General features: G+C 34.7%; 6 protein-coding genes across 7 annotated transcripts; 1 reads left to right on the forward strand and 5 right to left on the reverse strand.

The window, feature by feature from the left end:
• Nucleotides 1–17: 17 nt before the first annotated feature.
• On the reverse strand, nt 18–5517 carry fmt (phosphatase 6 regulatory subunit 1-like protein fmt). Of its 2 annotated transcripts, none has more exons than XM_088030696.1 (16): nt 5261–5517; nt 5063–5130; nt 4939–5018; nt 4617–4890; nt 3703–3840; nt 3477–3655; nt 3313–3426; nt 3110–3263; nt 2780–3058; nt 2593–2657; nt 2352–2544; nt 2232–2303; nt 1868–1968; nt 1574–1818; nt 1147–1522; nt 18–1034 (listed from the first exon to the last, which is right to left on the reverse strand). In XM_088030696.1, exons 2-16 carry the CDS (start codon nt 5120–5122, stop codon nt 956–958), a joined length of 2409 nt encoding a protein of 802 aa, XP_087886822.1. In that variant the 5' UTR covers nt 5123–5130; nt 5261–5517; the 3' UTR covers nt 18–955. The 2 variants fall into 2 exon arrangements, with proteins under 2 accessions (XP_087886822.1, XP_087886821.1); XM_088030695.1 differs by having other exon boundaries at nt 3703–3873.
• Nucleotides 5518–5577: 60 nt separating this feature from the next.
• On the reverse strand, nt 5578–7418 carry LOC148179377 (mitochondrial carrier homolog 2-like). The gene is made up of 6 exons (XM_088030701.1): nt 6958–7418; nt 6827–6911; nt 6617–6779; nt 6439–6570; nt 6206–6392; nt 5578–5937 (listed from the first exon to the last, which is right to left on the reverse strand). The coding sequence occupies exons 1-6, from the start codon at nt 7063–7065 to the stop codon at nt 5692–5694; spliced, it is 921 nt and encodes a 306-aa protein (XP_087886827.1). The 5' UTR covers nt 7066–7418; the 3' UTR covers nt 5578–5691.
• Nucleotides 7419–7578: 160 nt separating this feature from the next.
• On the reverse strand, nt 7579–8556 carry LOC148179378 (thioredoxin, mitochondrial-like). The gene is made up of 4 exons (XM_088030702.1): nt 8421–8556; nt 8107–8296; nt 7929–8052; nt 7579–7877 (listed from the first exon to the last, which is right to left on the reverse strand). The coding sequence occupies exons 1-4, from the start codon at nt 8431–8433 to the stop codon at nt 7758–7760; spliced, it is 447 nt and encodes a 148-aa protein (XP_087886828.1). The 5' UTR covers nt 8434–8556; the 3' UTR covers nt 7579–7757.
• Nucleotides 8557–8573: 17 nt separating this feature from the next.
• Nucleotides 8574–12641, forward strand: LOC148179379 (arf-GAP with dual PH domain-containing protein 1-like). Its single transcript, XM_088030698.1, has 4 exons — nt 8574–8766; nt 10678–11490; nt 11594–11785; nt 11831–12641. Exons 1-4 carry the CDS (start codon nt 8685–8687, stop codon nt 11893–11895), a joined length of 1152 nt encoding a protein of 383 aa, XP_087886824.1. The 5' UTR covers nt 8574–8684; the 3' UTR covers nt 11896–12641.
• A 45-nt stretch (nt 12642–12686) lies between these two features.
• On the reverse strand, nt 12687–14488 carry LOC148179380 (uncharacterized). The gene is made up of 5 exons (XM_088030697.1): nt 14299–14488; nt 14117–14242; nt 13970–14067; nt 13669–13917; nt 12687–13612 (listed from the first exon to the last, which is right to left on the reverse strand). Exons 1-5 carry the CDS (start codon nt 14360–14362, stop codon nt 12773–12775), a joined length of 1377 nt encoding a protein of 458 aa, XP_087886823.1. The 5' UTR covers nt 14363–14488; the 3' UTR covers nt 12687–12772.
• An 868-nt stretch (nt 14489–15356) lies between these two features.
• Mnat9 (microtubule-associated Nat9) lies at nt 15357–16182 on the reverse strand. The gene is made up of 4 exons (XM_088030254.1): nt 16036–16182; nt 15878–15987; nt 15775–15831; nt 15357–15724 (listed from the first exon to the last, which is right to left on the reverse strand). Exons 1-4 carry the CDS (start codon nt 16110–16112, stop codon nt 15369–15371), a joined length of 600 nt encoding a protein of 199 aa, XP_087886380.1. The 5' UTR covers nt 16113–16182; the 3' UTR covers nt 15357–15368.
• Between the last annotated feature and the right edge of the window lie 2295 nt (nt 16183–18477).

Consider the following 18477-nt stretch of genomic DNA (forward strand, 5'->3'; position numbering starts at 1 on the left):
ATACGAAATAATTTAAAGAAGTTTAATAAATTTTAATAGAACCAAGACAATGGAAACAAAATTTAAATAACAGTACGAGGATGTTAAAAATATACAATATGCCTAGGCACTGTTCATGAGGGTAAAATCGCTAAATAAAAAATAGAAGAAGTGTGCTATGTAGTAATTTAGCCACAATCTATAATCACAGAAGTTATAGTTGAAAAATGAACTGGAAACGAAATCGAGTTTAAAACCTAAAATATTGGTCACATATGAAAACTATTTGTACTTTGAACTGTACATTTATAAACTGTTAAAACTGAAATTCAAGAAAAGTCCCTTCGAAGCCAAATATCACGACGTGTTCATGTTTGAAGGGACGATATATATTTACATATATGCATGTTTCGATGAATACACTTTTACATTTGGTTTAAGTTCTGATTGCGTTAACAGGCACAATAAAGTAACTAATATTCTAAGTTGCATCGGATTGGTTTATATCACAATACTGAACAGACTTTGTGCAAAACAAAATTGCTGCTAAAACGAGGTTCGTGTAAAAATGCACAAAATCTATTTCATTTTTTCGATATTGCACACTTTGCAAAGAGATCGACGATACATATTAATACTAAGCGAGAAGCCGTTTAAAATATAAAACACACAATTTTAATACTATAAAAACCCTGAATCAAGTGTCCGTCCGCAAACAATTTTTATAAACGAATCTCTTTACAAAGGTTAACACTTTTCTACAAATTATAGTAACAAATTAAACATATTTTACAACAAATTCTATTTCGTTCAGTATATTGCTAGATGAATAAACATGTTAAAAAATTATGAAATATACTTTTTTTGCTGCAATGATTAAAATGTATTGATTACAAAACACTATAATCATTCTGTATGGCATTCATTCTAACATTTGAAGTTCCCGTTTGATATGTAAGGGAGGGCGGGGGTTTATTCACACATCTTTTTTCTCTTGAGGCGACACTTCTTGCGATTTTAATGAACAACTGTCTCCTTCAACCAAACTCGGTGTGCTAAAATATATATATATCACATTGGCTTAAAAAAGTCATACCGTTCCACAATTTCTTTAATGTTTGATAAATATCCGAAAATGCTACTTTAGTTAAAAATGGATACACTCACTTGGACGGTTCAGTAACAGGCTGTGCCACAGTTTGTTTTAGACTTCCGTTCGGGTCACCGCCTTCTTTGGCCTTATTTTCCACATTCTCTTCGTCTTTATTTGGCGCTTGAGCAACGTTTTCAATACTGACTTTACAATTATCTTTGGGATCGCCCTTTGCTTCCTCCGTTTTCGGGGCTTCTTGAATACGTTCATTCTTTTTTACAACAGGAGAATTATCAGATTCTCCCGGAGTTTTATCAAAGGCCGCGTCGAAATTCGCCTCGAAAGTAGCTGAACTGAAATCGGCCCAATCCCCCACGTTAGGGTTGGTTGGGTTACTTTGTCCCCAGGGATCAGCGGAGTCCGTTTCCGCTGCCTTGGGAGAGAGCCAAGCTAGAATTGCCCCTCGCATCAGTTTCAAACTTAAATTTGTTTGCAACTTACGATCAACTTCCATGGGAACACCGGAAGGCGAGTCATCGTCGCTATCACTGCTGTAGACCGTATCATTTTGATCATCTTTCTCTATAACAGTCTGAAAAGTGTGATCTCTATCTTCAAAAATTTGATCATCTGCATCATCTAGAGTGTTAATGTTTTGAGCACAAACTTGTTTGAAAATCTCGCGTTGTTGGGCCAGATCACCATCGGTAAGACTGAAGATCATGTCTGTTCGATGATCGATTGATCTATAATTGCGAACGATAGAAAAATAGAACAAACAAAAAAAGAACTCACTGCAATGTGTCATCACCATCGTTGAAAGCGTCGTCGTTGAAACCGCTATAGCCATCGATAGAGTGAGATGTTAGGTGTTGAATTTGATAACTGGCGTACATCTAAAAAATTATTTTCTTTATCTTTATTCGGAAAAAATGAGTGAAGAATAAAAATGTATGGACGTGTTAACTGAAGAATAAATAAATAAAATTACTCACACCATAAACATCCGTATTCCGGAAAAAATAAGCGCAATTTTGAAAAACAGTGTGTTTCTCTCAAAAAATAAAGCCACAAATCAATAATAACAATGTGATGAAATTACACAAAAGAACACCTTACATGCATTTAAAAAGTAACAAAACATAACGAAATAATATACCTGGTCTTGAGGGAAAGCTATATCACCGTAATCGTCATTTTCTTCATTGGAAGAATTGGGATATACACCAGCCTGTCAAAAAAATGGATAAACTTACAGTCTCGTGATACTGTAACTCACCAGCAGTGTATCCTGAACTGCATTTGCTTCTTTCAAAGTGCTGTCCTTAAATTCGTCTAAAGTTTTAGCAACTTCCGGTAGATTATCAGTTAGGTACTTCCCAAGAGAAGTGTTTGAACACAATTCAACTATTTTATTAATAATGTTTATTAAGTGGCCCATATAACCCTGTCGGGGAATGCTCGACTCTTTCCTATAAGCAAAACACTTAAATAAGTCGGAGAAACGATGGACCACTTACTGTTGTTCGTCGTTGTCCTTCCAAGCTCTCAAGATTCGTTCGATTAAATTACAATGTACTAATAACTGTAAAAAAGAGAAAACTGCATTTAAAAATGGTTTTAACAACCGTCGATGCTACTAATAGTATAATATAATTCAAGGTCTTTTTGGTTCTTTACCCCCGAAAATTAAAATTTTATACTTACATGTCTACTTAAGGCATTCGAATTTTCATCAGATTCCTCGGATGTGTGTGTCTTTAAAGCGGAAATAAGGCAATTTTCCACTTGCGTGTGTAGGAAATTGTTCCACGGGTATTTGAAAAATAAATCTAATAGTACGGAAAATGTCCCCAAAGAGACTATTTCCTGTAACAACTTGTTGTTGTTAGATTCTATTACAGCGGCAAACAGTTTGGTCACTTGCAGACGTGTATTGCCGAGAGGCGTTTCTAGAACTCCAACAGTCGTTTTCCAGGATGATTTCTATGGAAATTCCGTTAATAAAAAATAAAACTTAATCATGTGGAGTGGTACTTTGGGAGGGTTCACTAGAAGGTCGTGGAAGTCTTTTAAACGTTCTAGAATTGCTTCAGTTGTTGATTTAATGACTCTTTCTTTGTGTTCAATGTCAATTGCTTCGTCGCTTATGTTGGAATTGTACGTGATTTGGGAGTTTAGTTTAGGAATGCTAAAAAATTCAAACATTGTCGTTGAACATTACACAACAAAATTCTTACCTCAATTGACAAATACCTAGAAGCGCTAAAAGTACTTGAATGCCGCCCACAATAGCACTTTCTGATTTTTCACCTTCGAAAATATTATCTAACAACAACGAAACTGTTTCCGACCTGTAATAAACTTATTTTTGAAAAATTCGAGACGATATTACCACACGTACGATTCTAAAGTATTAAGTAGCGGGTCCGGGTCGACTCTTTCCGACGCATTTTTCTGAGTGTCTCGTGCAACCCTGATAAAATCACACAACAATTGAGCAACATTATAGTGCCTTTCCTTATCAACTTTCGGGTTTAACATACAGACCAACGATTGCATGATTCTTTGACTATCGAGCCACTGAAATGAACTTGTTTTTTGTTGGTTTGAAAACTTGCTATACTCACATTGAGAATGTTTTGTCTCATTTCAAGGCTTTCAACCTGTGTCATGAGTTTGAGCATGAGATCCATGATAGCGGAAGTGCCTAAATGTTTGAGCAGTAATGATATAAAGGTGTCCTTAGCTTTTAAAAAATCTAGAACCTGTAAGCAAGTGAACTGATAGGACAACCAGTTCTGGTGGATGGCCACAGGATGTCACCAAAGGAACGAAGACGTAAGGGAAGGGCGCGGAAAAGGAGAAAAAAATATGTTATATATCATACACTAAATAACTATTTTACATTTACAGACAGGCTTCAGTCAGGCATCTCAAAAAATCTCTCCCTAATTAGAGTTCTTACTGAAGTCATGATTATTACATAAGATTGATGTAATACGATCACTACTTCGGCTTCAACCTTTAATTATTCGATTTTTTAGATTTCCTTGCGTCATGTCAGGATGATTCATTTTGTACCAACTTTAATTTATTTGGATTTATAAGTTATTTTATTAAGCAAAACTAAAGTTTGCTTAATTAAATATAAAATTAAATATTAAAATATTTGAGCTGTTTTTACGTATTTTTAAAATTTTTAGCATTGTCATTGTCGATTGACGGCATCCTAGTACAATTGCGGACAATTAATTCATGTACCTATTTTTAATATAAATTCAAAGTTGCTTTTCAAGAAAGTACGTTTGAATTTTTATGTCATTGCAATTTTATCTGTTTTTATGGTGTTACACAGAACAAAACTTCCCACTTGATATTATATTACAGTGCAATATGTTAAACTAATTAACTTCAATAAATCACACTCCTTGGCGTGTCAATTAAACAGCACAAAAATGTTTTTGGAATCATCCTGTTTAGGTCATTTCAATCATAAAGACACAAAAATCTAGTTTAGCCATCACCCAACCCTGTGACTTACCTGCTCAGTCTTTTTTGCAATAAGTGCACCCATAATTCTACTAAAATAGGAAGCCAACAGTGGATTTAGAGGAGGTTCACATTCCAAAAAACTATACAACTTATCAAGAAGTACTTCATCACTAGCCAGCCTCTCATTAATTGCAGGAACATCACATGTAAGCAACTCACATGCTACATTAGGGTATTTAAATCTGATTTTTTCATCTAAATCTGTGGATGGTTCCCTTGTTATCAGACTCACAAGTTCTTCCATCATTTCTGGTTTTAGTAAACTGAAAAAATTCGTGATGAAATTGAAAAGAAGTGTGATTGAGTCTTACAAGTCTATTAAGGCCTTGCTTTGCACTTTACATTGGTTGATTATGTCTTCAGCATCCATAACTTCCAAGAGGGTGACATCCTAGAATATGGGGGTTAAAAGGGGCAAACATTTGTGTTTTTTACCTCTTTGCAAAGCAGGGCATCGATTTCCGACGAGGAATTGTTGTTGTATTTCCAAAACATGGTAAATTCTGAAAATAAATGATACACAGAATGAATATGTGGGAACATGTCAAAAGTGACACGAATTATTTGGTGGAACTAATTTACTGTAATTAATACAGCGCGAATTTAGATGGTAAATGCGTGAAAGTTTTGTACCTTTTTCAAACTTTAAAGAAGACGTTGGGTTAGGTTCATCTGAAATGACCTTTGTTATCAAATTCTATTATAAATGCACAATTTACACAGATACAGTTATGAATAATAAACAACATATCACAAATTTCATAATAATTAAGTGGAGGAAGTTACAGGTAATACGCAATTTACTTCAACTTCGGATACTTTTATGCGATGACAAAAATGACCACCATACATAATCCCACAATGCACTTGTTGATAGTGGGAAATGACACTTGGCGGCAGATTCAAATTCGCCACTGGAGAATGACTATCCACTTTCACAACACAACATATTCATTAAAACAAGAATTTTATTGTAATATAACACAATAATCTAAAATATTTACATGTATTTTCTCGATTTTTGAACATGGCAAATGCAAACTACCAAATCGTCAACATGAAATTTAGAACGAGTCTTTGCCTAGAAGCAAAGTGCCCTTGTTGCCTAATATTTGAGGTCCATTGTAGTATCGGACCAAAAGACTTGAGCCCCTTTTGAGTTGACTCCGGCTAGAGAGGTCGGACCAGCAGTCCAGCCAAGTGGGATAGTGTAGCATGTAAGGGGGCGATCCTGCCGCCAGGCCTGAATTTGTTACAGCCATGCAGTTGGAGACGACTTGGAAGGGATACATGATTGAAGATGACAGCATCTGCGAAATGTGATTCTTGAAGAACAAATACTAGAATTGTTTTAGTCAATTTATCCTGTGGTTATATAACGCAACTGGAAAACATAGGAAGTGTTTTGTATAGCTCGCTTTTTTCTGGTTTTCGCGGTTTTTATTTTTACTTTGAGGAGAAAAAAACCAAAAATAAAAGCATAAAATTAAATCAAATTAAAACCGTCTAAAATTACCAGTTTTTCAACAATTCTTTCTGTAAATCATCCTGGTACTAATCAATAAATCAAATACTTACACAAATGGCTGCAGAAGTGTAGTTTTGAAGTTCTTTTTCTTCAATGCAGTACTTGTTGATGGCATAAGTCAGTCCACTTGCCAGTAATACTGACAATATATCTCCAATTAGTCTAGGAATTAACCCACTAAAAAATCCCAGGATACCATTCTGTTTGTAGATTTCACTTATAGATGTAAAGACGCCCCTAAATTCAAGAATTGAGAAAATGTCAGGTTTTCAGACCAACTTACATGTATTTGGATTCTTTGCCTACAAATTGGCTCATGATGCGAATGGTGATAACATGAAAAGGCTGACTGATCACTATTGCTGTTGTGTGTGTGATAATGTCTCCTTTCAGGCATTTTAAAAACTTCTGCTTTCTGTAATTACTTTTTAGAAAACAATAGAAGGAAGCATAATAAATACCTGTTTTCTTCCACATCAATGTCGTCTTCTTCTTCAGCCCGATTAAGATCAAGATAATCAATCATTTTTTGAGTTGCAATGACACTAATTAAATTTCCACATACTTTAGGTCCTAGCCCTCTATAGCAGCCTGACAGTCCATCCACAGTCTTAATATGCTTAACTACAGAACAAGAATATAATGAACTGATAACAGCGACAGTTATTTACCATATTGGAAAATATTGGGCAGTTTTAACGCTGGTTTTCCTAACAAGGTCTTTGAAGGATGAGGAGGAATAGGTTCATATCCAATCTGTAAATAAACAGTTTTATTTTAAAAATACCAGTGGATTCCTAACCTGTATCAGAACTTTGGCGTATTCAAAAGGGTGTGATAAAGTATTTAGAAAAATACGAAGTCCATAACCAGACCATTTATTTTCGTTGTCTTTGGCTACTTTATTCATCCTGTTGCTTGTGCTTGGTGTATTAATTTTGTACAATATTTTGGTCTTGGGGATAAAATTTGATTTCTGCCAAAATTCCGACTTGCTCAACTGTCAAAGTGCCCACTTTGATGCCTCTTGTTACCAAAATAGGCGGATCAAAAAGTATGCAACAGGGTTGAAATTTTCAGGACTGTTCGCACCAACTATAGAATCATACTCATAAATAGCGCAACTGCTAAAAAGTATTTCTGATAACGATAACTAATACTCTTATCTTTTGATGTTTCAATCTAAAAATGTAATATTCTCACGTAAAATTATTGCAGGTTATCTTTAGGTTGTTCAACACGGTGTAAAATTGGTTGCCTATGTAATCGTCACAGAAGACAAAAAATCAATACGCTTGATGAATGAACTTGAAGTAAAGATAAAAGGAAAAAAAACAGTATGAAGGAAAACACACACAAAGAGAAATTATTAAAACTGCCAATACATCCAATTTTTTGTAATCTACGTCATGAAACGAAGAAAGACAATTATTATCATTTTTTTATTGATACATATTTGTTAACAACGGTCAGATAATAAATAGTGCCAAGGTCAAAACCAAAGTTAAGAATAAATACATTTTTTATCACATAGTAAAGCAAACAAATTCAAATTTCTGTGTAATTTTGTAATAATGTCTACAACAGATCACTATCTTGTTTCTACTTAGATCCAAGTACTTTGTCCACCCAAAGACTCAGCTTATCTTCATCTTGCAAACCGGTCAACCTCTCTTGAACTTTACCATTTTTAAAAACAACTAAAGCAGGAATAGTGCTCACCTAAAATGCAGATTTTTACATTATATTGTCAAAGTTGAGACTTTAATGTACTTCATATTTAGCAGCTAATTCCCCCATTGAATCAATATCAACTTTGGCTAAAATGATCCTTCCGTTTCTCTTAGCGACAATGTTTTCTAATCGGGGTTCTAAAGCCTTGCATGGTCCACACCAACTGGAATTAAAAGAGAATAAAAAATGACTTGTCATTACCTAATAGCGTACTCACGTTGCGAAGAAATCTACAATGACCGGTTCCTTACTATTTTCGACTTTTTCTAGAAAATCCTTGTCGTCTTGAACTTTAAAAGAGCCGTGTCGCACACTGGTTAAACCTAACCTCAAAGTGTGACTCTTCGTGATTAAGCTCCGAAGAGCGTTCATTTTGGTAACAGAATTCATGACTTTACTATAAAACACTAAAAAAATTTATCTGCAACGAATTATAACGATTTTAGCACAATGACAATGACAATGATTTACGAATGACACTTTTACGAAGTTTTATGGCCGATCAAAATCCATACTAGTGAAAAGTCATACCACCACACGTCATCGTTATGTTGTTTTGCGTTCATGAATTTTGTTAATCAACAAAAATAGATGGAAAATCGTAATTGCAGGTGTTCAGCTCACAACGGAAAAAATCAAAGTAAACAAAATAATTGAGGCCGTTACGTCAAAGTTTACATCACGGACGCCACTGTCAAATATGTCAAAACAACAATAAAAATGGACGACACGACGACATCAGTCAAATAGGTTGTGTGTTTGAAAGTGTAACTTGTGTCTGTTTTTACCACAATTATGGTTGATAGAAACGAAAGAGTGTTGTTGGAGTTACTTAAAATCCCTGGGAATAATTCTTGTGCAGATTGTGGGAGCAGAAGTGAGTATGATTTTCGAAAATGTGCCATGTTTGACCATGCCATGCCTAAATAAACTTGTAAACAAACCAATGGAAATGAAAAAAATGAGGTGTGGGAGCGAAATATGTTGTTTTTACGAGACCGCTTGTTGCTTTCAGTGATTTTTTGACACTTTTGGCCGAAATTGCGTTTTTGTTTTGATTGTTGTGCCTTGATTTTTTCCAACAGCTAACGGTGTCGTGTCATTGCTCTTAATTTCCTAATGTTTCACAATGTTGTCGTAAATGCGGGGAAAAATCGGATTTTCTGGTAAAAAATTTCGAAGAATTGTTTCCGGTCTGGTTAAATTCGTATGGGATTTTAACATCACGGATGTCACATATACGCCTTTTTTGATTAATATGGTTATCTCTACAATGTTGTTTTTGTTTAAATAGATGTTTTGAGTGTTGAAATTATAGGGAAAAATACACTCCAGATTCGACCTTGTTCTAATTGGAGTAATAAGAGGGCAAACAAATAAACGTTCCATACGATCAAAAACAGTAGCTTCCAGGAGGCTTTGTTTTTATTTTCATATTGGTAGCACTATTTAATGTCGGTTTTGACATAACAGAAATGTCATGAGATGTTTAGGTTATATACATATAAGGTGTAGAAGATCTTTAAATGGACTAATAAAGGAAAATCCGCACATCTGCTTGAAATTCTTCTGTAAATGTAGTTTGCTGCAACAAAAATTACCAAAACTAGCAATGCGAAGATTTTTAGGAAGGACTTTTGATAATTATCCGTCGGTTTTCCTCTATTTCAATATCTCAAAAAATCAGAGGCGTCTCTAAGTAATTGATGAATGAGTTGTTTGACAAACAAAAATAAATTAGAAGCATTTAAATCTTTCAGATATCAAAAATCCCACCTGAAAAATTGTCGCTCATTTGCGAAATACCTTGTATACATAAAATATAAATAACAGTTATTTTGAGATAACCAGAATCTATCAAATTATTTCAAATATGGATATTTTATTGAAAATATTTATTCTCAGTTACACAGCCGCACAAACCTTTTTCTTGGCGTCGATTTCTGAAATATGTATTTTTTCTCCAATCATGCGAATGATATAATACTTGTCGGATTAAATACAAAATAAACTCTTTGAAGTTTAAATATGGACAGATAAATAATAACGCTAATGTTTATACACCCGAACAATATTGAATTTTACTTTGAAGGTTGTGGAAATGTAATTCAACATATCGGGAAATGTTCATCAAATTTTGTTCACCTGTGTAAAGTAGGAACTGAGCTGCGACATTGGAAATCAGAGTTACGACATAGCAAAAACAATGAAATTATGGTGTTTTTTCATCATCTTACGCCACGAGCTACAAGTTTTTTGTTTCATGTATTTAACCAGAAATAGAGTGAATTAAAAATCTGATTTTACATACTTCCGTAAACAAAATTATGTTCTATTTGTGATAAGATGATTTACGTTTGTCTACATTCTTATCAGAAGCCGTTCCGGTCTACATTGATATTTTCCGTTGAAAACTCGTAAGAATGAGTTAGGAAAATTATAATGAATATGATCTTAATTATTCGCATAAAAAGAGGGAACCCACAACAATTTCCAAGTAAAACATTTCGCAATGTTTATTAGCATTCTGAGAAAAACAAAACTTAATTTACTGAATGACTTGCGAAAACCGTGACATTTGGGTTAGCAGTATGAATTTGTTTTTGTGTGAAAGAGAAAACAGTGTTCATGACTGAAATGATGAGCGCTAAAAATATAATTTCTGGAAAAGTTAATAGTGACCTACTCTGACATTAACACATTTCAATTCATTTCAACGCCAACTCGCTCAAAGAGAAACCACTTCTCTTTGTCGTTATTGAAAGACATGACCTTTCTTTGTTTTCAGATCCAGAATGGGCTTCGTACAACTTAGGAATATTTATCTGCACGCGATGTTCAGGTGTTCACAGAAGCATGGGTGTTCATATAAGCAAAGTCAAACACTTGAAATTGGACCGTTGGGAGGACTCCCAAGTGGAAAGAATGAAAGAAGTAGGCAATATTAAATCCAAACTCAAATACGAAGAACGCGTGCCTCCTTGCTACAGAAGGCCAAAAGAAAACGATCCACAGGTTCTAGTAGAACAATGGATTCGAGCTAAGTACCAAAGAGAGGAATTCTGCCACCCTCAAAGACAGTCTTATGTTAGCGGTTACATGGAAGGCTTTCTCATGAAACGAGGCAAAGAAGATAGCAAGTACCATTCACGAAAATTCGTGCTTTCAGAAGCTGAAAATACTTTAAAATATTTTGTTAGAGAAAATAAATATCCGAAAGCTACTCTTGAAGTCTCGGATCTTAACGTCGTTTTTGCCCCAGATAAGATGGAGTATGCTACATCGTTACAGTTGACATTTTTGAAGTATGGCACCACCAGACATATTTTTGTTTATCATGAAGATGGCGAAGTCATCACCAACTGGTATATGGCAATAAGATGTGCGAAGTTGCACAGGTTGCAAGTTGCATACCCTTCTGCTAACGAAGCCGATTTGTTGGGTTTTCTAACGGAAGACTTTGCTAAGGAAGGGTGGCTGTGGAAAACGGGACCTAGGACGAGCGATGGGTTTAAGAAGAGGTGGTTTACGCTGGATAATCGGAAGTTGATGTATCATGATGAGCCGCTGGACGCCCATCCCAAGGGAGAGATCTTTTTAGGTAATTTTAGCTTTAACTTCAAAATGTCAGATGATAGACAAGGCTACCAACACAATTCAAATTCCGAGGTCGCTTAATTAAAATGGGATTATTTTTGTCTTAGGTCACGCCCTCGATGGTTACAGTGTTCGAATAGGCGTTTCAGCTGGGGTCAAAGATCAGGGATTTTCGTTTGCCTTAACAACCCCCGATCGAGTCTTCAATTTATCCGCTCAGACTGAGTCCGAAAGGGACGAATGGATCGAAGTTATAGAGAGAGTATTAGAACGCCCGCTGACCCATCAGGACGCAACAAGTACGTTTTTTTACGAATTTACGTCTTCTAAGTATTCATTTTCAGTTGGGGCACGGCTGGTTCGAAAACGGGCCAACACAAATTCGATAAGCAGATTTTCTCCGAGGTAGTCACTACATATCAAAAAATATAACTTTCGTTCATTCATCACCATACCTAGTCCTGTACCTATTTATTATACAATACAAACATTTATCCATTCATCTGTCATCCATTAATACTCATCTCAAAGTACAGGTAACTATTTTATATCGCTATGTGAAGTGAAAATAATTTGTACATAAATAAAATCTGAATGTAAAACTTTTGAACAAGTACTACAAGCTCTCTGCAAAAAACGGACGATGATCTCAGTTTTCATTTTAACAATTGTCAAGCAATAATGCTGTTATATTTCGTTGATTTTATAGTCTGTACTGTTCGTCGGGGAAAGGGAAGGTGAACATGTTTGTAAAAAACATAGTTTAATTTATTTAAAGCTTAGTGGATGTGGATTTAATTTTAGTTAACTATTTTAAGTAGTTATGTAAGTTTATTATGTCTCACTGCAAGTGAAAATATAATTAAAAAAGTATAACAAACCGAATCCTTTTCTTTTCTCGACTGATTCTGAAAAACCCAATTACGTGCTAGGATCATGCGTTTAATTTCTCTACTAGATTTTTATAGAAAAATAATTTACTTACTTTTAATAGTTTACAATTCCAGCAATAGTTTTATATGAAAATTTAACCTTCAGCATAGCGTTCAAGTGGTTTGTTTGACTCTTGCTCCTTTAATTATAGGCTAAATATTTACAGTGATAGGTACCATTGTTTGTATTATCCACTTGCCAAATATAAGATATACAATGTAAGATTTTTGTGCTGAATTTTCCCTATTTTTTCCAGTAAAAAAACGCTTTGAATAAAATTTTTCATTTTTACTTGTAAGCTTAACATTGTTTACCAGCATAAATAAACTGTTCACAATAATCACTGCGCACTATTACATCAATGTTTGCATTTCTTCCATAAATTGTTTATAAGCATCGTCTTTCGTATGCTGCTCTGGATGAGCGTTCTGGTGTAAATGAAACTCTTTTTGTTTAAGTTCGTGGACTAAAGCTCTAGTATTCGGTTTGTGCTTCTTATCTTCTCTCTTCACCCTCAAAGCTGATGGTACAAACCTTGTAACATCAGCGCTCAAATTACGAATCTGAGGTTTCGCTGTGATCGTCGCTCCTTGTTTGCTTGACTCAACCCGATTGATCAACTGTGGAGCGGCAGACAAAACATTCGGTGTCCCCAAAGGCAAATTAGGTCCTGTTCCCAATGAAGGTGGACCTGGCAAACGTATCATTCGTGGTGGCGCTGGCGGCATTCTGATTGGCATCCGCGGCGGAGGGAGTCCAGGAGGAGGACCAGGGGGCATAAGCGGCCGTCCAGGAGGAGGTCCTGGAGGTAACCGCAGACCAGGATTGGGATATAGCAGAGTAGGTCCTTGGGAACTCATGGGGTGTGTTTGTGGGACCATGTCTGTTCCCGGTGGTACGAGCGGCTCTAAATGAGAGGGTACTTTCCGGGTCTCGTCTTCTTTACCTTCGAGTTTCTTTTGGACCACTTCCATTTCTTTCATGAATTCGTCTACGTTTTGGCCGGACAAAGCAACCATTTTTTGTTGGAGTGAAGTGGGTTTGGAGGAGTCAGAATCAGACTGTAAAATTTCTTCAGTTGTTTCATCTTTTTCGTCTTCTGTTCTTGTTACGAAGTCTTCTACTTCCCCGTCGTCATTTATGTTGGGTGGGGGCCCGGGAGGGCATCCAGGGGGTTCTCTCACAGGTTGTCCCTGAAAACAATGAACCCAAGTATTTTTCTGCTCTTATAGAGAGCATGGGCACTTACTAGAGCTTGCAGTTTTAATGCAGTTGCAATAGAGTAAATAGTATGCTCTTGTTTTCTTTCTGTGGGCAAAGGAATTTGCGCTGGTGCATTTGCAGGTTGCTGAGGTAACTGAGGCAAAGGAATTTCATCAACTTGTACTTGCTGAGCACTTTTAACAGACTCATAAAATGCAACCATTTGGTTTCTCTTATGTTCATAATCAGATTGTCGACGCTTTAAGTCGGCCCATTTGTCAGGATCATCTTTATACTAAAAACTTCAATGAACAAGACACATTCACTACAGAAACTGAAGCACTTACATACATACTAAGAACTCTGTCTAACGTGTCTCTAAGTTTTTTCCGTTTATCTTTTAATACTTTTTCATTGAGTGGTGACGGTTGATATACGTTATATTCTGAAAAAAACTTATTACATGATTTCTTAGGTAATTAAATGTAAGGTACCCATTTGATCAATTTTTTCCATTTCCTCTAAAATTTGTTGTGGATCCTTGCCTTTGAGCACAGCGGCCCTGACCATCTGACGCTGCTTTTTATTCTTTTTCAACTCTTGTTTTCGGGCTTCTTTTCCTTTTAGGGCAGTTTTAAAATTATAAACAAAACATAACCTCAAAATTACAACTTACGTGCTTGATCAGTGGGATTCATGTATTTACCACTTTTAGTGGTGTTTATAGAGCGGCGCCCCATTTTCTGTCTTAATTTACTTTCCTTCAGAAAACACAATTAGAAATTAAACCACAAAAACAATCCATCAAAATGACAATTTTGACAAATACCCAAGCTGACAAAATCTTAACCAGCAGTGAAGCAGGCAACCAACAATACAATTGTCTATCATACAAGTTACATTCGAATCTCGATTTGACTTACATTTCTTCATTTCCAAGTTAGAATCTCTGAGTTAGTGATGGTTTTGCACATTTTTGTATTATAGTTTTTATTTCTATTCTTCCAGAGCCAAAGATTCTGACTTATATTTCAACCGCAAAATTTCATAAAAAAAATGGAACGGTCCACATCAATCGTAACGTCCGGCTTCCGGCATGCACGAAAATTTATAAAATAAGTGCCAAGTGTTCAGAAAACCTTCTTATGAAAAAATGGTGCATGCGCCGGGATATTTTTTATCTTTTTACTTTCAGTTATAAATTTGATTTGTTTTTATAATAATTGATTATTACTAATTGAGAATGTATTTATTTTAGCATAGTTTTAACACCATTTCAACTAAAAAATAAATAGAATCTTTTGAATGAAGTTCTTTTATTTGATGCAAAACTTTGCATTCATGGGCTGCTAATTTTCACCAATTACGCAGAATTTAATGAATTGTCACGTAAGTTTGGTGTCAATTGATGACACCTTTAGGTTGTTCTTGCAAAAAAATTATTTCCTCGTTCACATCGAAAGAATGCTATCATAAATTTGCCGATTAAACTGTTTTTTTTTTATATTATGTATGCAAATCCAATTTGGTTGATATCTCGCCAATTTGTAAACCAAACTTAAATTATTGGTGTTCATTTAACGCAGAATCCAAAAAGCCATCAATGCATGACGGATAACTTGGAACCAACTTGGAACTAATACAAAGAGGTCGCCATCATCGACCAATCCCAATATAAAATCACGCCATCGTTGTTCTGTTACGCGGTAAATTTAAATTACGCCAAAGTTCGGGATTCATTCTTTATTAAAGCTCAGTTTCAACTACAAATTTGTAACTTCCAACTTTACTTTTCAACCACATTATCCACTCATTGTCAACAATTTTACTCAATGTAACTTCATTAAAAACACTGCTTCTGCTATCTTCCACAAAGCCACAGTTAACAAACATATTTACACTAACTTCATTATCTATTCCTATTTTTACGATGAACTGTCTTACTAATAATGTTTCAATTCCATAAAGAAACATCAAAAACATTGCTTCTGATCCACATTTTCTACTCCTAGCCCAAGGCTCAGCAATCATTATTTCTGCTTCAGCACACAACCTGTCATCACAGTTTGCAAAAAATAGATTTGTATCTCCAATCATTGCCTCTGGAAAAATTCAGATAATTTTCTCTTGTAAATCAATAATATAAAGGTACCAATTTCATTTCCAGTAATTTCAAACTTCTCTCTGTCTAAGATAATGAATGTGCACTCTGGAAAAAGTGTTCATTAAAAAGTCCAAAGAAGATTTAAATTTACTATTTTCGTCGATCATCCAAGACTTTTGCATCTCATATTCTTCAGCCAGAGTCAGAGGTTCTGAAGCAGTCAGATTCTGTAATTCTGTTGATTCCATCCAACCATGGTATCTACAAATTTCATTATTATTTGAAATACAGGAAAACGGCGTTACCTACTTTGGTACATGTTCCGGTTTATAAGGTACTAAAATTGTCCTTTTTCCAGTAATTGTTGTATATTTGTTTATCAACATCTTGTCTGTATGATTTTATTTTTATTAGGGTCAGGTACAGTGCTCCAACGGAAAAACAGATAAAGCGCAGCACAGCGGCTACCAAAAGTTGGGGACCATAAATAATCGAACTTTTAACAATAACAATAACTACAAGTGTTAATTCATTTCAGTATTTCAAAATGTCAATCTTACAATAAAATATACCATTTGGAAAACTTTGGAAAAATCCAATTTTCTTGATTGTAAATAAATCGCTCAGTTAAGATTATTTACGGTTCATTCAACAGAAACTGCTTCGTCTCATTTCATTATTGGAAGGTCATTGGAGATCAAAACTAAGAAAAAAGCCTCAGTTTTGTCTCCTTTACATGGACAATTAACTTGCAACGTCTTTGCATTGTGCAATGACACGCCACGGTTTTTGTTACAGAATTTTAAGGATTAGTCATCAAATATACATAGATGTCCAGGAAATCTGAAATTTCAAATAATGTTGGTACTTCTGCTAGTTAATTTCATAATATGTAATTATGTCGTTTACACTTCTTTTGATTAGCCAAATTTAACTGTACTACTTACAAACATTTGAAAAAGCGTAATATTATAGCCACCAACTCCTACATACATTTCTATTATAAGTACATAAATAATAATTAACTATTCTCTCACAGTCCAACTGACATGTAGCTGTGAATTTTTGTTTATCAGCTTACTGATAAGCCTACTGCAATAACAGATTATGTTAATAACGCGACGTTTATAAAGTCCGTATTGAATAAATTTATTTTAGCCCCTTCAGCTACCGTATTTTTTTGCTGCTTCCAAATAAGTATTAATTAATGTGTCAAGTTTATTCTTAATTGATAAAAGTTTAATTTTATGCAGAACATTCTCAGCTTTAATTGAATGCAATCAAATAAAAATGACGAAATCATTGTGGTTTACCTTCTTGTAGATTTTTCTCAACGATTGGTCGACTATTGTTCAGATCTCGTAAGTTTCAGGTAAATCTATCTTTTTGTAGTTTTCGAGGGTCATTTAATTTACCAGTTCATTTAGATGGTCCTTGGATACGTAAGAAAAATTGTATTTTATTATAGAAAGAAGTTAATTGTCTTGCAGAAAATTAATAAAAATCGTGAATACACTAGTCTATTTATTCTCATAATTTAAAATTTCGTAACAGCTGCAAAACTGTTTTTTGCACGTTAAAACGACAGATAATGATAGTTACCAACCTCGATAAAATTAAAAAGAAAAATTACATTTCCTGTTTGAAAAAATCAAAGTTCCTAATCCTACTTTTTCCGGGCAACGGAAATCATAGAGTAAATTTATGTTTTTATAATTCTATTAATTATTTTCATGAACGATCAACCGTTAAAAATTTCAAAAATATTGGAGAGGTCGTTCTTCGATGATGCGTAAGATTTTATTGATCGCTAATTTTGTGACATTGCCTTGCAATTACGAAAATAAGTCAACCTCAAATAGTTGATTGAAAACTGACTAAACGATGAGCAGATATTAGTTTAATTGTTGGAAATAGAAATTCGTGAGTTTTCCTATTATAAATTGATACAATTATTTAGTTTGCGAGGAAATAAAGTTTTAAATTTGAAGCTGTTAGTTGCTCTGTTTTTTTGACAGCTTCAGGTAAAGCAATGACGGCATCGAGAGAACTACCAATATGTAAAAAAAATAATCAGCCTCTTTTATTTATATGAAAAAGTGCAAAATGGTTTGAAACTGTGGGTCATCCTTGCGTGCATCCTGCCGACAATGTTGCAGTAAACCATCGAAATTTCGACAGGATGCATCCGACTTTTATGGTTCCATACATCATATCTAGTAGGGATTTCCCCGCCCTATATGTGGGCGCGACCATTTGAACTTGCGTATCAATGAAACAGCTTTGAACTCCTTCCGGGTGTATACGTCACAAGGACAATTAGTATTGACCCTATCAAGCACATTATATTTAATTTGATTTAAAAGTGGTCGCTACAAGCTATTATGAAATTAATACTAAGTGAAAGGTTACTAACATGTTAATCATATTTGCAATACAAAAATTCATCTTTTTAATAACATGCAGAAATCAGTTGCACAACTTAAATGTGAGAACAAAAGGATTGACGCATTCACGCTTTTCTCGGCGTGATTACAACTTTGGCCAATAGACCATTAAATTTATTCGATTCTGTCCCACAAAATACACATGGAACGGCTTTGATGTTAAACTTTGGTAAAAAAGTCTGTTCATTATTGTCTTGTAGGCATGACTAGTTATTGCGATAGGAAATGATTGGGTTGGTAAATCTAAAATTTGAAACCATTAATTATTATAAATTATTGCTTTGGTTATTGGCTGTTGCAAAAT

Source organism: Gnatocerus cornutus, chromosome 2, assembly GCF_029298725.1.
Source record: "Gnatocerus cornutus isolate USDA-ARS CGAHR chromosome 2, icGnaCorn1.1, whole genome shotgun sequence".
Lineage (NCBI taxonomy): Eukaryota > Metazoa > Arthropoda > Insecta > Coleoptera > Tenebrionidae > Gnatocerus > Gnatocerus cornutus.